The sequence below is a fragment of the Gymnoscopelus braueri genome (genome assembly GCF_963280865.1).
Source record: "Gymnoscopelus braueri genome assembly, chromosome: 1".
In the NCBI taxonomy this organism is placed as follows: Eukaryota; Metazoa; Chordata; class Actinopteri; order Myctophiformes; family Myctophidae; genus Gymnoscopelus; species Gymnoscopelus braueri.
In genome coordinates this window covers 35128965-35153498 of record NC_137603.1, presented here as the reverse complement: position 1 = coordinate 35153498, position 24534 = coordinate 35128965, and the positions used below count along the sequence as shown (strand labels likewise).

Sequence of the window (24534 nt, the reverse complement as noted above, 5' to 3'; positions counted from 1 at the left end):
GGGCCTCTAGTTGGTCTGGAGCCCGATCTGTGGATGTACAGATTATTTGGGATCAACACTCTCTGCCTTTATAGTTTCACCATTAAACACAAACTGATTAACTGAGAAATTCACTTAGAAATATACTTTTTTATTTACAATAAATAAATACAAAATAAGCAAAAGAAAAAATTACGTCAGGGAGGGATTGATTGATTGATTGAATACTTTATTAACAGTTTGCAAAAGAGTGCAGTGGAACGATTATACAAATGGTGCTAAAAGGATAACACAAAAAGCCCTAAGGGCTTGTTTCCATTGAGGTCATATGTATTCAATTCATCGAGACATGTAAAGACATACGATATTATGCAAGACATAATCAACACTAGTAGCTCAACACTGGTGTTAAGCTTATACTTTATACAGGGACCAGTTACACATTGCAGATAGGCGGTTTTGAAGGAGGGTAAGGAGTCACACTTTTTGCTGACTGTTGGTAGGGGATTCCACATTTTGGTGGCATTTGGTACATCTGGTTTTTAATGTGGTGCGTGAAAACATGGCAGACGGAGAGAAAATGTTCCCCTAGCAAAACGGATGCTCCCAAAGAAACGATGGATTCAAATAATACGCTTGTAACTATTTAGAGCTATAGTGAACCACATGACGGCAATATGTGACCTGTAGTGTTGCTTCTCCTTCAATAAATGTGCTCCTGTACCGTGCAGTTCGGCAGTGTGCAAGCGTATTCTTTTATTATTGATGTGCACTTGTTTGCCTTCGCACCTGCTCTTAACAACTCATTCAGTGCCAATGACTAACACATACATTTTGTCCAAGGCCCAGAATGCCAATGACGTGTAACACGTCAAAACAGTGTTTTCAGTGTTTACACTAGATGGCGCTCTTCGCCGACCTAAGAGTGATCCTATGACTTCTGGAGAAGAGTATCCCTGGGAATAACGTGATCACAGCAAACCCAGCCCCATCCGATCTAATGTTAAAAGTTTAAAACATTTTTTTTTCTCTGCTTTCTTGTTTTATTTCTGCGTTTTTGGCGAGAACACGCTATATTCAACAGCCAATAACTAAAGAACGGAGGGTCGCGGTGACACGCTTCCCCCCCCCGATGAAAGCAGAGACACTCCTCCGTCTTTTGCGATACTATAAGGTGGCACAGAGATTATGTAATGCTATAAGGTGGCACTGAGATGATGTAATGCCATAAGGTGGCAGAGAGATTATGTAATGCTATAAGGTGGCACAGGGATGATGTAATGCCATAAGGTGGCACAGAGATTATGTAATGCTATAAAGTGGCACAGAGATTATGTAATGCTATAAGGTGGCACAGGGATGACGTAATGCCATAAGGTGGCACAGGGGATGGCACAGCACTGTGTATAAAACCTACCAACTGGACAATGGATTTAGAGAAGGGAGGGGGGTGTTAGACAGAGGAGGACAGTCATGAGGGTTTCTATAGACATACACCTGCTTTCATACTTGATATTCTTCTCTTCATTCTCTCCTTTGTCGTCCTCACCTTCCTCTTCTTGTGAGTTACAGGCACACTTTAATCTCAACAGATTGTACAAGGCTGGAGACGTGCTTCTGGGTGGTTTGCTTCCGATCCACGTCTCCTCTGTGTTCCCTGAGCAGTCTTTTACCTCCAAGCAACAGGAGCCCACTTGCTATAAGTAAGTATCATAACTAGCAAGCAAGAGAACACTGACATTGTTTTGATAATTATAACCAGGATTAGTTGATTTTTATATTTCTACAAATGTCCATAGTCGCTGTCGGGTGGAAACCTTGTATGTTACTTTTCATGGGGAGAAAAAAAAGAAAAGAAAAATAACCTGTGTTTCGATGGATCCAATGCAGTTATTATTTAGTCACAAGCTCTTACTAATACTTTTCATTAGGTCAATATGTATATAAGCCAGAGACACACTTAACCACATACTGTACACTTTCACTTGAATATTTTCTTGTACAATTTTCTTGTAATTTATAGCTAAATTAGACGATCCACAAGCTCACAAGGCGTGGTTGTAGCTTGTAGCTTGTAGATCGGCTAGTTCGCTACGTTTGTGTGACACTGTAAGATAAAGTAAGGCATTCATTTATTAAACAAAAACATAAAACCTTTCAATATGGAGATGCATGGTTTCTGACAGCAACGATATTGAAGGTTACAGTGTAATTTTGTTAGTTTTTACATCCAAGGGGTCAGAATGGTCCAGACCATGGCTTTTGCCATCAATGAGATCAACAGAAACCCCAGCCTGCTGCCCAATGTGACTCTGGGATACAGTATCTATGATACATGTGTCACGCTTGGAGTTGGATTCCGTGCAGCAATGTCACTGATCAGTGGGAGAGAGGAGCAGTTTACACTGGATGAGAGCTGTGTTGGGTCTCCTCCAGTGATCGGAATTGTGGGTCCTTCTACCTCAAAAAGTTCTATTGCCACCTCTAGAATATTAGGTTTGTACAGAGTGCCCATGGTAAGTTTCCTAACTGAATTCCTTTTTTACCATGGCCTATTTTATATATGCTTAATTTTCATATAGATCATAGGGTAAGGTAGAGTGTTAAAACAGCACATTGTGATCTTTCTGGAATGAGATTCCAAAGGGCAAAGGCAGACTGATGGTTTGAAGCTAAATACTTATATTTCTCCCCTTATCCTTTTTTGGCAAATGTTTCCCACAGAAAAGGGATGCTAGGGTTCAATTGGTTGTCATGGAGTCCCAGACCCACTGTTGAACACCCATGATCTACATTACAGAACAGATGTTTTGTGCTTTTCTTTTTTTCTTCAGATAAGTTACTATTCTGCTTGTTCCTGTCTCAGTGACCTGTCTCAGTTCCCATCCTTCTTCAGAACAATACCAAGTTTTGTCTTCCAGGTGAACTTGTACACACACTAGACGTGTTGGTATTTAGTAGTTCATGTTCCACACACTGATTTACCACTATGTGAATAATTGAACCTAAGTACTTATCCCTCCATTCTTTAATCAATCAGGTGCGAGCTATACTCCAAACTATGAGGTGGTTTGAGTGGACCTGGGTAGGACTGTTGTTTAGTGATGATGATGGAGGCCGTGATGCTGCCCTATTACTCCAGTCTGACCTGGACCAGTCTGGTCTGGGTTGTGTGGCTTATGCAGAGGCTCTGCCCTTTGATGACCTGGCCAAACTCCAGAGGATTGTCACTGTGATGAAGACGTCCACAGCTCGTGTGGTCATTGTATTTGCATATGGGAACTATTTATATAAAATCATGGAGGAGGTTTGTGTTATGATACATTTAGGGATTCATAATTCGAAGGAATCTAAAGTGAGCATAGGTTGCAATTAAACTGCATATATATATACACACACACACGCGCATAGGCTAGATATACGTTCTCATGTATATATAATGTATGTATTTATCTTTTATTTGTTTTTTCCCAAACAGGTGGTAAAGCAGAATGTAACGGGTCTGCAATGGTTCTTACCTGCCACTGCAGCTTGGTGGCAAGACGCATATCTCCAGGCTCCTCACTACCTGCCCTACCTGAGAGGCACCCTGGGTTTTGCTATTCATCGTGGAGAGATACCAGGTCTCAAGGACTTCTTGTTAAAAATACATCCTGACAATGACCCTGACAACAACCATGAAGATAACATAGTGAGTATTTAGTTTAATTTTGTATTTAAGCTTTTATGTCTGTTATTTTTTTATGCTTATTTCTTCATTATTGTTTCATCAGGTGAGGCAGTTTTGGGAGCACACATTTCGGTGTAAATTTGCACCCCTTCCGTCAGATTGGGTGGATGCTGGTGGAAGGGTGTGTACTGGACAAGAGGACCTAGAAACAGCAGAAACTACCCTGTTGGATGTGTCTGACCTCAGGGCAGAGTATAATGTGTACAAGGCTGTGTATGCTCTGGCCCATGCCCTCCATGACATGTTGCAATGTGTGCCAAGAAGAGGGCCTTTCACTGGGCACAGCTGTGCCAGTTTGCAGAAAATACAGCCATGGCAGGTGGGATATTAATTCACAGTATACCTATTTCTACTTGGATTCAAATTCAGAATAACTATGAAAATATAAATATGACATTGGTGAAAAACGAGAAAAAATTACATAGAATATTTCGTGTATCACATGACCAGCTCAGTGTCTTGTAGACATGCCCTCATCACTGGTCGAGGAGGCAGACTTCTGAAGGTGGTCTGTATAGGTGGTAATTATTAGGGATGTTCGATATTGACTTTTTTACCTATATCCGATATTCCGATATTGTCCAACTCCTAATATCCGATACCGATATCAACCGATACCGATATATGCAGGCTTTTTCACCAAAAGTCAACTAATTGTCAGGTAACAACATCATATTATCTACTGTAATATAATAAAATAACTATACTATCAATATAATATCTATTATCTAATAAATCTAATATAATACAGTGATGTTGTTAGGTTTTCAATGAAGTGAGTCCTGGGACTCACTGGTGGTCATTTTAATCCCACTAATCTTAGATCAGATGTTGGCCTATTTGACAGTGCAGAAGCATAATTGCTTCGATGCCTATAACATTAACGAGCGTCAATGAGCGTCAGCTGGACGCAGACCCACACACCTGCCCTCTGCAGTGCTCTAAGGCCGAGGCTACACATGTATGGATCTTTTTCTAAAAAGATGTTTTTGTCCTCCATTAAAAAAAATCCCTGTCCACATGACAAAAATAGCTATGTCCACACGTACACCCCAACACTAACACAATCGGCTCAAACAAGCATGCCAGGCCAGTAGGTGGCGGTAAGCGATATGTAATACCATAGAAGAATGTTCTGAGCATGCGCAGTGAGCTGGTTTCCTAGGCGGTAGTGAATCAAAAACAAAACAAACAGTTATTGAATAGACGAGAGAAAAAGTTATGGCGAGCAAGAAGATATAATCTAAAACTGATTCAAGTTCCTTCTGTATGGACCAACGACGATGTTGATATGCTGCTTGGCGTCACCTTACAGTACAAGGCCATGAAAGCAGATGTTGACTGGGAGTCGTGTTATACAAAATATGCAGACATCTCGGAGGAGTTAGAGGAACAGTATCCTGACTCAGAAGACGCAAATTAAGTTGGGAAAGAGTTTCCTCATTCGAAGCACTCGGCGACCAAGGTAATAATATCGACCAAGCTCAAGAACATCCGTGCAAAGTACCGTAAGGCTGTTGACGACGGACACCGAAGTGCACACGGTAGAGTGGGGATACTGTACTTCGAGCTCTGTGCACAGATTTGGGGTGGCTCTCCAGCAACAAGCTTCTTATCTACTGGCATCGAGTCAACAGATATTGGCGTGGACGAGACCGGCGGATCATCTATCAGTGTGGATACCGGGCACGATTTGGATGGCGCGTCTGTTGATGGTGATGCGTCTGCTGGTGCCGGAGTGTCCGCCTCGGTCGTGAAGGAACGACGGGATTTACTTCAGGTATATTTGTGGTCCTCACTGACTCTTGGTTAAGGAAACACTGTGCATGGTGTTGTACATGTAACAGGATAGGTGGGCACCGAGGAAGAGTGGGCACGTCGGTGCTACATTGGCAATTTTCTCCAAAATGTAAAAAAAAATATTTGGAAAATGTTTTAAAGTAAAGTATACATGATTAGAACATGCTTAAGCATTCGACAATTATGGTCTAATATTTCTACAATTGCTACAAAACCTGTATATCCAGTCATTTTGGGGCATAAACAAGAAGTTGAAGGATAAAATTAAGTCTTAAAATTATGTACTGTGCATGTTCACATCATGCATACTTTATATTACTTAAAAATTTGGACCAAATAGCCAATTTTACATCGAGGTGCCCAGATGTCCCTAGTGCCCACTGCCCACCTATCCTGTATCCGTTGTACACACACAGGCTAGTAGCATATTTCTAAGCATTGACTGATTCAAAAATATAAACTATGGAATAGAATATGCTATTTTGTAGATACATATTGCTCTTTATTGGTTGTTTTTACAGTTTTAGGCTAGCTAGAGAATAGGCTAGTTTTTAGCTGCCAATTGTAGTTCTATCTGCTTGTTATTCAAATTATTTTCCATTTGTAAGTAAAGTATTCTATTCTTATTTTCAAGGCCAAACTTAACGGCTACAGATACGACAAACTGAAGGAAAAAAAGGGTTCCGGTGGACAACCCAGCCCAAGAAGACCTAGAACTGAAGAGGAGCATGCTGAATCTCATGGAAAGAGCAGAAACACACAACATGGAGTATCTCAACAGAATTTCCTCAAACATTGCTCAGCTCACATCCTCAATCACTGACGGGTTTAATCTTTTGACCCGAATGATGCCAACTACTCAGCCACCATATTACACACAACCCCAAAGTAGCACTTACACTTACACACAAATGCACAACCCTACATCCCTTCATAACCGATCACACACGCTCTTAGCCTGGTAAACCCTCCCTCCGGAAATCTCATTTCCATTTGATTCCAGGAGTGAGTCTGGCATGAAGGCTTGTATGGGCGTTTCTAGCGCATTACCAAAAAACCGAGCCTATCAGCGTCGTCGCTCATCGTTCTGTGATTGACAGCAAAAGTTGGCCAATCAGGTGGCGAGTTCGAGTGAGCCCGAATGGACCCGAGTGCAGCCTGAATGCAGCCGACCAAACACGAACGGCAGCCATTGTTTCTGTGGGCAGTTTCTACTTTTTATTTTCGGGTTTAAAACGCTCTCAAACTTCTTTTTTGAGGCACGGAATTTACTTATAAGATATCGTTTGGATAGAATTTAGTTGTTTAACTTCATATATGTGGTCAATTAATCATGACAGAGCCTATTTAAAAATAAAAATTCAGAGAACCGGCAGGGGCGGGCAGTGACACGCATGTATCCGAATAAGGCAACCTATTTTGGGCATGGCCATCTCAAAAGTCCCGTTGCGTCACATTAGTCGCGGAGGTGGTAAAAATGCACTGCAATTGGCTGAAGGGGAAAAACGATCATTGGCTGAAGGGGTTGTCAGTCAACGGTATTACTCCGGCCCAACTCCAGCCCACAGCCACTATTGCAGAATGGGCGATCAGGCCAGACTCACTCCTGGAATCAAATGGAAATGAGATTTCCGGAGGGAGGGTTTACCAGGCTAACACAGTCTCACCTCCACAACCAAATACCACACCACAACATCCTGCTCAGTTCTCCTACAGGCAGGTCCTGCTCCATGATGACATGAATGACCCATTTGAATTATGTGTAAATACTGTTTCAGTTTCAGGCTTGCATTGGTACAGCATAATGTTTAATTTAAGCCTCAATTGTTATTTTAGGTCATATTACACTGAAGGCGTACTTTATGTCATGTTTTTTGTCATAGCTGTTGCACATAAGACCACATTGAATGTATAGTGTATACGTAACCTGTGTGGATGGATGTTTACATTTTGTTGGCATTAGTTAGAACTTCAGTTTCACATAAGATCACATTGAATGTATAGTGCATACATATCCTATGTGGATGGATGTACTTGAGAGTTAAGACTGTTTTTTAAAGTTACGTTGCACTAAATGTCTTTTCTTTTTACAGTTTTGTTGCATTTCTATTACCTCTGTTGCACATAACACCAACATTGACAGTATACTGTAAGCTACACACATGATAGAAAAATGAAAGGCTTTGCAATGCCAAATTTAGTTTATTTTGTTTAAATTGCAAATATGTTTGCTTGTCATGTCTGCAAAAACAGTTTTCTGTATCATACCTAAAAAATATGTATGATTACAGTCGCATCTGTGTGAAAACATGTTGCATCAGAAAAGAAAAAAACAGACATGTAACATTCATCTTCACGGTTTTGTTGCCTCACTTTTATAATCGATGTTGCAAATAAGACCAGAATTAAAACTACACTATCTTTACACAAATATGTTTGAATGATGTGTCATGTCTGTTAGAACAGTGGTTCTCAAAGCGGGGTCCGGGGACCCCCAGGGGTCCTTGAGGGAGTTACAGGGGGTCCACAGCTAAATGATAGATAGTTGGGACCCAAATGGACCCTTATGGGTCTGTAACTCAGAGAGAGAGTGTACAAATGGAACCAAATGACCCTAACGGGTTAATTTGGTTCCATTTGTACACTTAACATTGATTTTACAATATAAATTGGGGTCCCAGAGATAGAAATGACATTAAAAGTGTCAATTTGGGGGGTCCTTGACATGAAAAAGTTCGAGAACCACTGTGTTAAAAGTGACATTTACAACAAACTAATGAAACAGATTTTCTTCGATTTTCATTTATTTTTAATATTATTTTTGGGAAAACAAATAATATATATACAATAAAAATTTTTTATAAAATAAATGAAAAAATTAATCGAAAAAACACGGCCCCCTTCCGTATTAGGAGGGCAGGGTGAGTCACCAGAACCAAGAACGGGTGTTTTTGATGAATCTAACATGTTAAGAATGGAGTTTGAAGTTATAATGCGGGTTTGTATAGGAAGGGGGCGTGTCTGATAAAATGAATATCAAATATCTAAATACAGAATCAAGCAACTTAAAAACGGTCTGGGGGGCTCACAAAAGCCTGAGTAGACGATACAATGACCCAAAGTTTTTTTTAAAGTGAAATATCCCTTTAAGCAAGACGATCACGCAAAAAACAAACAAAAAACATTTTAATTAAAGAAAGATAGAAAGACATTATGAAATGTATTAATTTTTTTTTTTTTTGCAAAATCGATCGGGTGGGCCAGCTTTCTACGTGGGTGGGCCGCGGCCCACCCAGGCCAACCCATGGCTGCGCCCCTGCTGCAAATACTGCAAGGGTGTAGTAAATACAAAGTTCCTATCAATGTAACCATATAATGATAGTGTATATTGCATACAGTACATTTTTTAAGTCTCTTGTTCTTCATGATTCTGCTCATCACCATTCCTAGCTTCTCTATTACCTGGAAAAGGTCAACTTCACCACATCGGTTGGTGATCATGTATCATTTGATGAGAATGGTGATGCTATACCAATCCTCGATCTAATGAACTGGGCGTGGCTCCCTGATGGAAGCACAAAGATTCACAATGTAGGTGTGGTCAGGAAGTCAGCCTACGGAGATGAAGAACTCATCCTTGATGAAGACAGAATCTCCTGGAACTTTGAATCCAAAAAGGTAATTTCAGCTTTCCAAAATGTAATGTTGAGCTCATGATGTGAATATAATTGAGTTTAGACTGAAACTGATCATTGTTACTTTCCTCTGTAGCCTCCTCGGTCAGTGTGCAGTGAGAGCTGTTCCCCTGGAACCCGTGTGACCAGAAGGAAAGGAGAACCTGTCTGCTGCTTTGACTGCATTGCTTGTTCTGAGGGAGAGATCAGCAATCAGACTGGTAGGTTTACATTACTAGTCCATACCGGGGTTGTTCACGAACTAAAACTAAATGCAGACTTTTATTCTTGCTTTTCACCCCTTATTCTCCCCAAGTTAGTCGTCATTTCAATTCATTCCTCCCCACACACATTTTGTGTGTTGTCACTTGTGGTGAGCAGACTGTAGGGAAAAAATACTGAGACCCTCCGTCTTCAGGTGAAAAAAATAAATAGATTGATTTTTACAGATTGCTCAGCTGTTGCGTTGCTCACAAAATGGGCCGCTCCCGCAAACTTTGAAAGCCAATCATCGTCAATCGGAATGGAATAAAAAGAATATGACAGATATATCTTGATCACATGACTACAGAGATATGGTGTACCAATTTAGAAAAAATCGGTAGGAGTACTGGCAAAAAGTGTTTTGCAAAAACCTGCAACTTGTCAGGTGGAAATGGGCGTGGCTTATTTTGGGAGTTGCATAATGATTCAAGGAATCTAAGGGGAAAATAATTTAGATTTTCAATTCAAGATGTATTGTCCAAAAGGTGTCCAGAAGGTATAGCGCCACCATGAGGCCGATTTGAAAATTTTAGGGTGTCATTTCTCCCTTGGCCCATAGTGGGAATGTACGTGCAAAATTTCACGGCAATCGAACGCTGCTATCATGATTCGAGGTATTTTGTTCAAAACCACTCCTACAAACTTTCAAAGCCAATCTTACCCAATCAGGATGGAATATGAAAAATCTGACAGATCCATATTGATCACATGACTATACAGATAATGTGTATGATTTGCTTGATGTGTGGACAAAATCTGTGGGAGTAATATTCAAAATTGTGTTTTGCAAAAATCTGCCTCCTGGTGGCGCAATAACAGGCGATGTGAAAGATTTGGGTCATAGGTTCTGCTCTGGCTTCCACGGAGTGTGCATGCACAGTTTCACAGCAATCGGTAGAGCACTGTTATACCGATATGAATGATTGCTTATAGTAGGATAGTAGCATACAACGCATATTATCTTTGGGACAATACTTATCTGTCACTTACTTTCTGTTTTTGTTAGACGCTACAGAGTGCACCAGTTGTCCAGAGGACTTCTGGTCCAGTCCCCAGCGTGACAACTGTGTCCCTAAGAGCGTGGAGTTCCTCTCCTACCACGAGGCCCTGGGTATCTCCTTGACAACCATCTCATTGCTAGGCACACTTATCTGTGCCATTATCATGGGAATCTTCATCTATCATCGAGACACACCCATGGTACGCGCCAACAACTCAGAACTCAGCTTCCAACTTTTGTTGTCACTCAAACTGTGTTTCTTGTGCTCACTTCTGTTCATTGGCCGCCCCAGACTCTGGACTTGTCAGCTGAGACATGCAATATTTGGGATCAGCTTTGTGCTGTGTGTCTCGTGTATCCTGGTAAAGACTATGGTGGTGTTGGCTGTGTTCAAGGCCTCCAAGCCTGGTGGAGCAGACATTATGAAGTGGTTCAGTGCTATGCAACAGAGAGGAACAGTTCTGGCTCTTACTTCCATCCAGGCAATAGTCTGCACAGCCTGGCTTGTTTCTGCCTCACCAACTCCTCATAAGAACACACACTATCAAAGTGATAAGATAGTCTATGAATGTGGTATGGGATCAACAGTTGGTTTTGCTGTGTTACTTGGTTATATTGGTTTACTGGCACTCCTGAGCTTCATTCTAGCATTCATGGCAAGGAATCTTCCAGACAACTTCAATGAAGCCAAATTGATCACTTTCAGCATGTTGATCTTCTGTGCCGTGTGGATAGCCTTCATCCCAGCATATATCAGCTCTCCAGGCAAATATGCAGATGTAGTGGAGGTATTTGCTATTTTAGCATCTAGTTTTGGCCTTTTGATGGCACTGTTTGGACCAAAGTGTTATATAATCCTTTTGAAACCCGAGAAAAACACTAAGAAATCCATCATGGGTCGCGGTGCCACCAAGATCTAAACAGAAATTCAATGAAAATTCATCTTCTGTGTATTTTACAATAAGTTTATTTGGATATCATTTTTATTTTTGATCACCTTGTTAGGAATTGATTAAGTTTTCTACCAGATTAAACTTCATCCAGTCAGAGATGCAAACACATATTATACATCATGAATAAAGTTGATTATCCTCCCTTAAAGAACCCTGGTGATTTTAAACCTATATAGAAAAGATATATGTAAGAGGTATGTAAGATATAAATTATGAATACGTTTAAATTGGCAAATGTACCCTTTAGCTATTATTGTCTAACATTATTTTTGAAGGCCTTTGGTTTCGATGTGTTAAAACTGCTTTGTGTGATATTTTCTTGGTCAAAAGACTTGAAAACAATATTCTCTGTACGAAAGTTTCATAACACTACCAACAAATGTGCACATACCAGCCATTCATATAGATGTTTCTACTGCTGGCCCAACTTTGGCCCCCGCCAGCTTAGTAGAGGACTTCACACCCGGGTGGGAAAGGCTGTGGATGGTGTCAAACATCTGGCATCGCCAGCCAGCAGGCACCATGGGGCGTGGGTGGCCAGTGGAGACGTAACGGAGGAGTGTGTCGTTGGCGGTGTCAAACACCACGTCTTCCAACTGCAGGGCAGTGGTGGCTGTCCGGTAAGCCTGAATGTCTGAGTCCACGGCTCCGTCAACCGCCATGGCAGACATAGTCGCGTCTCAAGTGCACAGACCCTGCAACTGCCTGGGAGACGCTGTAACACGCCGTGCAACCCTTTTACAACCCTTAATTCACACCTCAACAAAGTTTACAAAGGCTCCCGACTGCTGGGTGTCACACCAGCATGAATTAACATAGGAATGAGCCTAGATGCATCACGTTCCAAGAAATTCAGGGGGAAAAAATATGTTGATTGTACGACCGACGGTTCAAGAGTTATAGGCCAAAACGTGAAGTCGGCTGTTGTTGCGCCACCATGAGGAGATTTGAACATTTTGGGATTGAGGTTATTCCTTGGCTTAGTGGATATATGCGTGCAAAATTTCCCAGCAATGGGGCGTTCATGATCTGTGGCATTTTGTGCAAAACGGGCCACCTCAACAATCATAGGCAATCGGAATGGAATGAGAAATGGAACATAAGTCTTGATCACATGACTACAGAGATAATGTATACCAATTTGCGTGAGGTTTGGACTAACACAAAATATGTTAATCAAAACACTGTCTCATGGTGGCGCTTTAACAGGCTGATTTGAAAATGAATTGGGTGGAGATTCGTTCTTGGTCTACTTGGAGTGTGCGTGCAAAGTTTCCGGTAGCATGTCGTGCAAAACGGGCCCCTCCAGCAAACCATGAAAGCCAATTGTAGTCAGTTGGAGCAGAATCCGAAGAATCTGACACATACAATAGATTTTGATCACATGACTACAGAGATATGGCGTACCAATTTGGGTGAGGTTTGGACAAAATCGGTAGGAGTAGTAGCAAAAACTCTGTTCTGCAAAGAAAATGAAAAATGGCGTCAAACTTGTCTGGTGGAAATGGGCATGGCCTATCTGGGAAGTTGTGTAATGATCCAAGGAATCCAGAGGGAAAATCATTTTTGATTGTTTGACCTACAGTATGGTTCAACAGTGCCGAAGATTAGCTGATCACAGACAGACGGATGGACGGACATGCACACACACAGACGGACAGCGGCAAAAACATAGTCCTGGCCACGCCTTCAGCCGGGCGGAGAGTTTCCGTCCTCATTTACTTACTTTGCACTTTGAGACAGCTCTCAAAATCACTCTTTTAGCACACAAATGAATGCAAACAAATCAGATTCTGACAATATACGTGTAACATCACAAAAACACAGCTTGTCTTCCATTTGAAAAAATAAAGAAATCAACTTCCTGTTGATTTTACTGTTTGAAGATCCATTCGACACTGTCTGGCACCACATACTCTACCTGAAGCTGCTGAGGACAAACCCAGATCGGTATATGGTGAATGTTACAGCCCTACAGAAATTGGGGCCGCAGGTTGTGTGGGTGTCTTCTCTTTCTTTTCCTTGCAGTGCCAAATGTGATTGGAGGCGGACTAACAGCACCTGGCTGTCATTGCCAATCAGCCAGCAGCCAGCTCAAGTGGGGTCCGGGGTCCTAGAGGGGGTTCAAGCTGGTCCCTAACAAAATGTGTTAATATAGCATAAAAAATCACTTTAACCACTTTAGCCCTATATACATCGGCTATTTGAAAATGGCAGATCTACAAACATGCATTGTGAGCTTGTTTAGATCTACTATTTTGGAAAAGAGATCTTGAAAAATAATAATATTCTCAAATATTACCAACCTGGGTGTAAAACAGTGTATAGTACATAATAATACGTAATAACTTTCATATGAAAGTATTGTTGATGTATGTTAAGCCCTGCCTGTACTTCTGCCTCTGTTCAGATGGATGTTGTGAAAGATTACGCAATGCCATAAGGTGGCACAGGGATTACGTAATGCCATAAGGTGGCACAGGGGATGGCACAGCACTGTGTATAAAACTTACCAACTGGACAATGGATTTAGAGAAGGGAGGGGGGTGTTAGACAGACGAGGACAGTCATGAGGGTTTCTCTAGACATACACCTGCTTTCATACTTGATATTCTTCTCGTCATTCTCTCCATTGTCTTCCTCATCTTCCTCTTCTTGTGAGTTACAGGCACACTTTAATCTCAACAGATTGTACAAGGCTGGAGACGTGCTTCTGGGTGGTTTGATTCCGATCCACGTCTCCTCTGTGTTCCCTGAGCAGTCTTTTACCTCCAAACAGGAGCCCTCTTGCTATCTGTGAGTATCACAACTAGCCAGCAAGAGAACACTGACCTTTTTTTGATAGAACCAGGATTAGTTGATTTGTATATTTCTACAAATGTACATATAGTCGCTGTGGGGTAGAAACCTTGATGTTCAAAACTGTTACTCTTCAGAGTAACAGAGTAACACTCTTCGGAGATAAACAAGAAAGCAAAATAACCTGTGTTTTGGACCCATTGTAGATATTATTTAGTCACAAGCTCTTGCTAATACTTTTCATTGGTTCAATATGTATGAGCCACAGACACACTTAACCACGTTCACTTTCACTTGAATACTTTCTTTAAAAAAAAGCTAAACTAGTCGATCCACAAGCTCACAAGGCGTTGCGGTGCAATGTCTTGTGAGATTGTAAATTAGATCGGCTAGTTCGATACGTCTGTGTGACACTGTAGTAAGACAAAGTAAGAAAAAAAAAAAAAAACATAAAACCTTTCAATATGGAGATGCATGGTTTCTGACAGCAATGATATTGAAGGTTACAGTGTCATTTTGTGTGTTAGTTTTAACATCCAAGGGTTCAGAATGGTCCAGACCATTGCTTTTGCCGTCAATGAGATCAACAGAAACCCCAGCCTGCTGCCCAATGTGACTCTGGGGTTCAGTTTCTATGATACATGTGCCACGATTGGAGTTGGATTCCGTGCAGCAATGTCACTGATCAGTGGGAGAGAGAAGCAGTTTGCACTGGATGAGAGCTGTGTTGGGTCTCCTCCTGTGCTCGGAATTGTGGGTCCTTCTACCTCAAAAAGTTCTATTGCCACCTCTAGAATGTTAGGTTTGTACAGAGTGCCCATGGTAAGTTTCCTATTTGAATCCCCTTTAACCATGGCCTATTTTATATATGCTTAATGTTGCTTACTTGGCTATTTGCTCATCTAAAATATGATAAATAATATATTTGGTATTTTTTCAGTTTTTGTTGCCATCAGTAAGAAACCTTGTGTCTCCATACTTAATTTTCTTTAACTTCTGGCAACAAGTGCTCTCCTCTAACCTTTTGAACACCGCTGCCACAATAATTACATTATTTGCCCAGACCTGAAAGTAGGAATCATACAGTCCTGAGTCAGGCCCATCCATTGGTCTGATATAATGCCTTTTTAAAATATATATATACAAGACTGGAGAGTAAACTATGTGGTGTGATATTCAGGATGTAAAATGTATAATAATAACATTGTAACATTAAACCGTATTTATCAATCACTGTTCTCTATACATGATAAGGTTACAACAATGTTATAATGTGGACATGACTCCTTTCTCTCTTAGGAGAGAGAAAGAGGGAGGGGGGGGGTACCAGGTGATTACCCTGAAGGATTTGTTGTTATTGCCCGTCTTATGAAAAAGCCAATGTCCATGTATCTTAGTAAAATGTGTAGCCTAGGGTTAAAACGTGATGTTTTGTGACAGTGTCGCTGTCCATGGTGCTGAAGGATACACAGATGTATTCAGTCTGCATTGTGATCATAGGGTAGGGTGTTAAAACAGCACATTGTGATCCACTTGCTTTCTTGATTGAGATTCCAAAGGGCAAAGGCAGTCACTGCTTCTTTGAAGCTATATACAACTTATATTTCTCCCCTTATCCTTTTTTGGCAAATGTTCCATCACACAAATGATCCAGTACAGTACAGAACAGATGTTTTGTGCTTTGTATTTTTTTCAGATAAGTTACTATGCTTCTTGCTCCTGTCTCAGTGACCTGACTCAGTTCCCGTCCTTCTTTAGAACAATACCAAGTTTTGTCTTCCAGGTGAACTTGTACACACAATAGACGTGTTGGTATCAATAGCTCATATTCCACACACTTATTAACCACCATGTGAATAATATAACCTAAGCACTTATCCCTCCATTCTTTAACCAATCAGGTGCGAGCTATACTCCAGACTATGAGGTGGTTTGAGTGGACCTGGGTAGGACTGTTGTTTAGTGATGATGATGGAGGCCGTGATGCTGCCCTATTACTCCAGTCTGACCTGGACCAGTCTGGTCTGGGTTGTGTGGCTTATTCAGAGGCTCTGCCCTTTAACAATTATGACCTGGCCAAACTCCAGAGGATTGTCACTGTGATGAAGACGTCCACAGCTCGTGTGGTCATTGTATTTGGATTTGGGAGATATATATATAATGTCATGGAGGAGGTTTGTTTGTTTTGTTATGATACATCTAAAATGAAGGAATCTAAAATGAGAATATATGGAAGTAAAGACATCTATGAACATATAAATGAGCATAGGCTGCAATTAAACTGCATATATATATATATATATATATATATATATATATATATATATATATATATATATATATATATATATATATATATATATATATATATATATATATATAATACAGCTTTATTTATATAGCACCGTTCAAAACAGAGTTACAAAGTGCTCCACAGAGAATCAAAAACATACCATACAACAGAGATAGAACATTAAAAACAAACAAACATTACGCAGCAGTGCAGTAGGACACAATATGTTAAAACATTTGGGTAATAAAAGCCTCTCTCTCTCTCTCTCTCTCTCTCTCTCTCTCTCTCTCTCTCTCTCTCTCTCTCTCTCTCTCTCTCTCTCTCTCTCTCTCCCTCTCTCTCCCTCTCTCTCTCTCTCTCTCTCTCTCTCTCTCTCTCTCTCTCTCTCTCTCTCTCTCTCTCTCTATATATATATATATATAACTTTTTTTCTTATCTTTTCTTCCCAACACACAACAGGTGGTAAAGCAGAATGTAACGGGTCTGCTATGGTTCTTACCTGCCACTGCAGGTTGGTGGCAAGACCCATATCTCCAGGCTCCTCACTACCTGCCCTACCTGAGAGGCGCCCTAGGTTTTGCTATTCATCGTGGAGAGATACCAGGTCTCAAGGACTTCTTGTTAAAAATACATCCTGACAATGACCCTGACCACGGCCATGAAGATAACGTAGTGAGTATTTAGTTTAATTTTGAATTTATGCTTTTATTTCTGTACTTCTATTTATGCTTATTTCTCCATTCATCAGGTGAGGCAATTTTGGGAGCACACATTTCGGTGTAAATTTGCACCCCTTCCGTCAGATTGGGTGGATGCTGGTGGAAGGGTTTGTACTGGACAAGAGGACCTAGAAACAGCAGAAACTACCCTGTTGGATGTGTCTAACCTCAGGGCAGAGTATAATGTGTACAAGGCTGTGTATGCTCTGGCCCATGCCCTCCATGACATGTTGCAATGTTCCCCAGGAAGAGGGTCTTTCACTTGGCACAGCTGTGCCAGTTTGCAGAAAATACAGCCATGGCAGGTGGGATATTAATTCACAGTATACCTATTTCTACTTGGATTCAAATTCAGAATAATTAACCTCCCACTCCCAGTAATCTACATACTGTTGATGACTTCAACCTAATCAATATTCCCATTCAGCCATCAGTCATCATTCCTACTCCAAATTCTGACACAGCATTTTCCAAATTGACATTTAAGAATCGGAAAGGGCTGGGGATTATTCACCACAATATTAGGAGTCTAGTCCTTAATTTAGATTTTATTGTGTTACTTGTTAAGCAGACTAATCCGGACATTCTGGTGTTAGGTGAGACGTGGCTCAAAAAAAGTATCAAGGACTCTAAAGTGGCTCTTTTAAACTATAATGTATTGAGAGCCGACAGATCAGGTAGAGGTGGTGGGATATGTATTTATACCAAATCCAATCTTTCCACTACACTTTTAAATGCTGTCTCACACCCTAAGCGCTTTGAGTGGCTCTCACTGAAGGTTCAGTTTGGAACAACATCATTGGTTGTAGTGGGTATCTACAGACCCCCATCTGCAGACCCAGGTTCTATAGACACTTTAGCTAGCATGCTCTCCATGCACTCGGATGGGGAGCTTTTGGTTTTAGGTGATTGGAACCAGAACTGGTTGAGTGCTGGTTCTGAACACCTCAAGGAAGTTACAAATGACTTGAATTTGTCACAAATGGTCCTGGAAACTACTAGGCCAAATTTAATGGATAATTCAAGATCTACCCTGATAGACCTTATCTTCTATAACAGGGCTGACAGGATCTCTGCTTGTGGTGTTTTTGAGTTAGGTGTTAGTGACCATTGCCCGGTTGGGTGCATAAGAAATGCCCGATTACACCGGACAAAATCTAAGGTGATCTCTAAGAGAAGCTTTAAGCACTTTAACGAAAAAGAGTTCTTACGTGACGTTTTTAATAGTAACTTGTTCTTAATTTCTGAATTTACTGATGTTGATATGGCGCTAGAGTTTTTTATTGAAACCTTTGTTGCTATTGTAGACACACATGCTCCAGTGAAAAAAATGAGAATCAGGGATAGAGTTACCCCTTGGTTTTCACCGACATTAGCTACCCTATTCAATGAGAGGAATAGAGCTTGGTCGCTTGCTAGGCGTTCTGGAGACCCTGCTCATTGGGCTTGTTTTCGGCAAATTCGAAATCATTGCACGTCTTCTCTTAGAAAGGTTAAAGCTAATTATTTTCTACATTTAATAACTTACTCTCAGGGAAATACAGTTAAATTCTGGAATTCTTAATAATAATTCCACCTCTGCCCTACCATCTCAAATAAATGGTAGTAATGGCATAATTTCAGATACTTTGGAGGTATGCTCTGCTTTTAATCAAATTATTCCTCTCATCCTTCTCAGTGTTAAATGAAAATCAATCTGGTTTCAGGGCCAAACATAGTACAATCACTGCAGTCACCTTAGTTACAAATACCATTCTCACTGCTTTTGACAATAAGCATTTTTGTGCATCCCTCTTTGTGGACTTATCCAAGGCCTTTGACACCGTAGACCATAACCTACTCCTACTGAAATTACACAACATAGGTTTTAGTAATGAAACCTCGGAATGGTTTCAAACTTATTTAACAAATAGACACAAGTAAGACGCGCGGGAAGCGAACGCAGCTCTAAAATAACAATAAGAAGAATCGAAAGGAATGAGCAATTGTAGAGAAGTGGGTGGTACAGTGAAATTAGTGAGAACAGGAGCCACAAGAAGGCTCCATACCGCTAGCCCCATTGTCGTCTAGATGCTTTTAGATGTGTTATTTTTGACTGTAGCTGCTATATTTCTCTCAGAGGAGTGTAATTAGTCACCCAGGGGCAGGCGGATTTCAGCCACACTGTAGTGCACTCTGGCGCACACAGGCAGTGCACGCACACAGACACACAGACACACAACCCGAGCACGGTTTCATAGTAAGCTCCACTTGCACGGAGGCGCGCCTTCGACGCGCCTCCTTCCGCTGCGTTCGCAATCAAGCTGTGAAGTCCGGAAGCTCTCAATTTGGGTTTCGGCCAGTCTCCGTGGGCGTCCCACAGGGCTCAGTCTTAGGCCCAGTTCTTTTTACTTTATATATTAACAATATTATCTCTACTCTTAATGACTGTAAGGCCCACCTTTATGCAGATGACACGGTCATATACTGTGTCGCTGACTCAGCTCATCTTGCCACCAGGAAGCTGCAGCTTGCTTTTAATGCTCTCCAGTTTGCCCTGGTTGAGCTTAGACTGGTTTTAAATGCAAGCAAAACCAAATTCATGCTGTTCACTAGAGTTAAAACCACCAACCTTAGCGACATAGTCATAACCTCTTCAAGTGGTGCTGCAATAGAAAGGGTCTCGGAATACATTTACCTGGGCATCTGGCTAGATGAGAAATTGTGTTTTAAATTTCACATTGATAACCTTGTCTCCAAATTGAGACAAAAAATTGGGTTTCTCATAAATCATGCTTTCCTGCATCCAGTAGGAAAACAATTATTGAAGCCACTTTTCTCTCGGTTTTAGACTATGGAGACATTATTTATAGAACTGCTGCTCCATCAATTTTAAAACGCCTTGACACTGTGTACCATTCTGCCCTAAGATGGGTCACACACTTTTGACACCTATGGTACCCATCACTGTACACTATACGGGAATGCAGGCTTATCCTCTTTAACTGAGAGGCGTGATAAGCACTGGTATCTATATATTTTTTAAAGCCATATCAGGAATGCTCCCCCCTTATATTTGTTCTACAGTATGTTGGTTCAGAACCCTATTACTTACCAGACCCGCTCGAGTGATCTCCTGACGCTCAAGGTTCCTTTTGCGCAGACTGAGTTAGGCAAGACAGCATTTTCTGTCAGTGCTCCATCTGCCTGGAATGAGCTCCAGAGGTCCTTGAAAATCAAATCACTTCCATCTTTAGGTAGGGAAATGATTTCCAACAACTTTGTTCAGGATTGTAACTGCTTTATTTAATTATTTGATTATGGTATATCTGTTCTAGTTCTTTGACTATCTTAGTTTTTGAGTTCTTTCTGTATTTTGATTCATGTATTTTATTGCTGTATGTGAATGTCTATTCCTGTTGATTACTGTGTTCTGTATCTCGGCTACATTGAAAATGAGGGCCTGCCCCTCAACTGTACTCCGAGCTGAAATAAAGGTTATGATGATAATTATGAAAATATAAATATGACGTTGGTGAAAAACAATTGACATATTGTAGCATCTTTCATGTATCATGACCAGCTCAGTGTCGTGTAGACATGCCCCCATCACTGGTCGAAGAAGCAGACTTCTGAAGGTGGTCTGTATAGGTGGTAACCCCACACATGTACCCCACACATATCTAATTTCAGCTTGTGTTCCAATTCTGTCTGCTAAGGTTTTTTTTTTTTCATTCATAACTTCCAATTTCACTTATTTATCCTGAATTGAAAATGTTAACTTTGACAAAATTAAATATCTCACAGCACCTCTAATGCCCCCTTTTTTTTAAATGGTAAATGTATTTTTATGCTCACACACACACACACACACACACACACACACACACACACACACACACACACACACACACACACACACACACACACACACACACACACACACACACACACACACACACATCCATTCAGTTAATGTTGTATTGTACTGCAAATACTGCAAGGGTGTAAATACAACAGTTCCTATCAATGTAACCATAGAATTATAGTGTATATTGCATACTGTAGATGTTTTTTAAGTCTCTTGCTCTTCATGATTCTGCTCATCACCATTTCTAGCTTCTCTATTACCTGGAAAAGGTTAACTTCACCACATCTGTTGGTGATCGTGTATCATTTGATGAGAATGGTGATGCATTACCAATCCTCGATCTAATGAACTGGGCGTGGCTCCCTGATGGAAGCACAAAGCTTCACAATGTAGGTGTGGTCAAGAAATCAGCCTCCGGAGATGATGAACTCATCCTTGATGAAGACAGAATCTCCTGGAACTTTGAATCCAAAAAGGTAATTTCAGCTTTCCAAAATCTAATCTAGCTCATGATGTGAATGTAATTTAGATTAGACTGAAACTGATCATTGTTACTTTCCTCTGTAGCCTCCTCGGTCAGTGTGCAGTGAGAGCTGTTCCCCTGGAACCCGTGTGGCCAGAAGGAAAGGAGAACCTGTCTGCTGCTTTGACTGCATTGCTTGTTCTGAGGGAGAGATCAGCAATCAGACTGGTAGGGTCCATACCCGGGGTTGTTCACAAACTAAGACTAAATGCAGACTTTTATTCTTGCTTTTAACCCCTTATTCTCCTTATGTTAGTCGTCATTCCAATTAATTACTATTTACTGCTCAGTGATCCAATCCTGTGTAGAGCCCGCCTACTGTATCCAGTAATTTGAACACACGCACAAATACCGCTTTGCGCACCAGACAACATTGACTTATTAATTATTGCGAGTGAACCAAACCTCTCCCTGGAGTAGAACATTTATTTTGATGGTATGACCTATACCGTTCAAGATTTATTGGCCAAAAGGTGAATGTGCCTATTATAGCTCTACCATGAGGCTAATTTTCAAAAATGTAGGGTTCTCCTTGGCCTAGTGGGAATGTGCATGCAAAATTTCAAGGCAATCGAACGCTGCTTTCAGGATTTGAGGTATTTTGTTCAAAACGGGCCACTCCTGCAAACTTTGGAAGCCAATCTTACCCAAGTAGGATAGAATATGAAAAGTCTGACAGGTCTGTGTTGATCACATGACTATACAGATAATGTGTACGATTTGCGTGATGTGTGGACAAACCTGTGGAGGTAATATCCAAAAATGTGTTTTGCAAAAATCTGCCTCCTAGTGGAGCAATAACAGGTGATGTGAAAGATTTGGGGTATAGGTTCTGCTCTGGCTTCCAGGGAGTGTGCATGCATGCACAGTTTTACAACAATCTGTATAACGGTGCACGCACGCACGCACACAGTAGGATATAGAAGGATTATAGTATAGTAGCATACACCACAGATTATCTTTAAGACAATACTTTGTCTCTTTAAACTTTCTGTTTTTGTTAGACTCTACAGAGTGCACCAGTTGTCCAGAGGACTTCTGGTCCAGTCCCCAGCGTGACCACTGTGTCCCTAAGAGCGTGGAGTTCCTCTCCTACCATGAGGCCCTGGGTATCTCCTTGACAACCATTTCATTGCTAGGCACACTTATCTGTGCCATTATCATGGGAATCTTCATCTATCATCGAGACACACCCATGGTACGCGCCAACAACTCAGAACTCAGCTTCCAACTTTTGTTGTCACTCAAACTATGTTTCTTGTGCTCACTTCTGTTCATTGGCCGCCCCAGACTCTGGACTTGTCAGCTGAGACATGCAGTATTTGGGATCAGCTTTGTGCTGTGTGTCTCGTGTATCCTGGTCAAGACTATGGTGGTGTTGGCTGTGTTCAAGGCCTCCAAGCCTGGTGGAGCAGACATTATGAAGTGGTTCAGTGCTATGCAACAGAGAGGAACAGTTCTGGCTCTTACCTCCATCCAGGCAATAGTCTGCACAGCCTGGCTTGTTTCTGCCTCACCAACTCCTCATAAAAACACCCAATATCAAAGTGATAAGATAGTCTATGAATGTGGTATGGGATCAACAGTTGGTTTTGCTGTGTTACTTGGTTATATTGGTTTACTGGCACTCCTGAGCTTCATTCTAGCATTCATGGCAAGGAATCTTCCAGACAACTTCAATGAAGCCAAATTGATCACTTTCAGCATGTTGATCTTCTGTGCTGTGTGGATAGCCTTCATCCCAGCATATATCAGCTCTCCAGGCAAATATGCAGATGTAGTGGAGGTATTTGCTATTTTAGCATCTAGTTTTGGCCTTTTGATGGCGCTGTTTGGACCAAAGTGTTATATAATCCTTTTGAAACCTGAGAAAAACACTAAGAAATCCATCATGGGTCGCGGTGCCACCAAGATGTAAACAGAAATTCGATGAAAATTAATCTTCTGTGTATTGGTAGAAAACGTTTATTTGGATATATTTTTTTATTTTTGATCACCTTGTTAGGAATTGATTACGTTTTCTACCAGATTAAACTTCATCCAGTCAGAGATGCAAACACATATTATACATGAATAAAGTTGATTATCCTCCCTTAAAGAACCCTGGTGATTTTAAACCTATATAGAAAAGAAAAAATATGTAAGAGGTATGTAAGATGTAAATTATGAGTATGTTTAAATTGGCAAATGTACCCTTTAGCTATTATTGTCTAACAACAATAATAACAACATTATTTTTGAAGGCCTTTGGTTTCAATGTGTTAAAACTGCTTTGTGTGATATTTTCATGGTCAAAAGACTTGAAAACAATATTCTCTGTACGAAAGTTTCATAACACTACCAACCAATGTGCACATACCAGCCATTCATATCGATTTTTCTACTGCTGGCCCAACTTTGGCCCCCGCCATCTTAGTAGAGGACTAAGGCCTTTCCCACACCCGGGTGGGAAAGGACGTGGATGGTGTCAAACATCAGGCATCGCCAGCCAGCAGGCACCATGGAGCGTGGGCGGCCGGTGGAGACGTAACGGAGAAGTGTCGTGTTGGCGGTGTCAAACACCACGTCTTCCAACTGCAGGGCAGTGGCGGCTGTCCGGTAAGCCTGAATGTCTGAGTCCACGGCTCCGTCAACCGCCATGACAGACATCGTCGCGTCTCAAGTGCACGGACCCTGCGACCGCCTAGGAGACGCGGTAACACGCCGTGCAACCCTTTTACAACCCTTAATTCACACCTCAACAAAATTTACAAAGGCTCCCGACTGCCTGGTGTCACACCAGCATGAATTAACATAGGAATGAGCCTATAGATGCATATCAATTGTCTGGCACAAGTTGCGTCACGTTCCATGAAATCCAGGGGAAAAAAATATGTTGATTGTACGACCGACGGTTCAAGAGTTATAGGCCAAAACGTGAAGTCGGCTGTTGTTGCGCCACCATGAGGAT

General features: G+C 41.2%; 1 protein-coding gene across 1 annotated transcript; it reads left to right on the top strand.

Moving 5' to 3' along the window:
- Positions 1-1588: 1588 nt before the first annotated feature.
- Positions 1589-23502, top strand: LOC308088516 (extracellular calcium-sensing receptor-like; the record flags this gene model as incomplete). The annotated part of the gene is made up of 15 exons (XM_080432986.1): positions 1589-1682; positions 2201-2426; positions 3122-3286; positions 3458-3572; positions 5311-5489; positions 8960-9187; positions 11844-12020; positions 14069-14196; positions 14727-14952; positions 15896-15982; positions 16101-16331; positions 17325-17516; positions 21310-21537; positions 21629-21752; positions 22589-23502. Exons 2-15 carry the CDS (start codon positions 2223-2225, stop codon positions 23500-23502), a joined length of 3198 nt encoding a protein of 1065 aa, XP_080289112.1. The 5' UTR covers positions 1589-1682; positions 2201-2222.
- Between the last annotated feature and the right edge of the window lie 1032 nt (positions 23503-24534).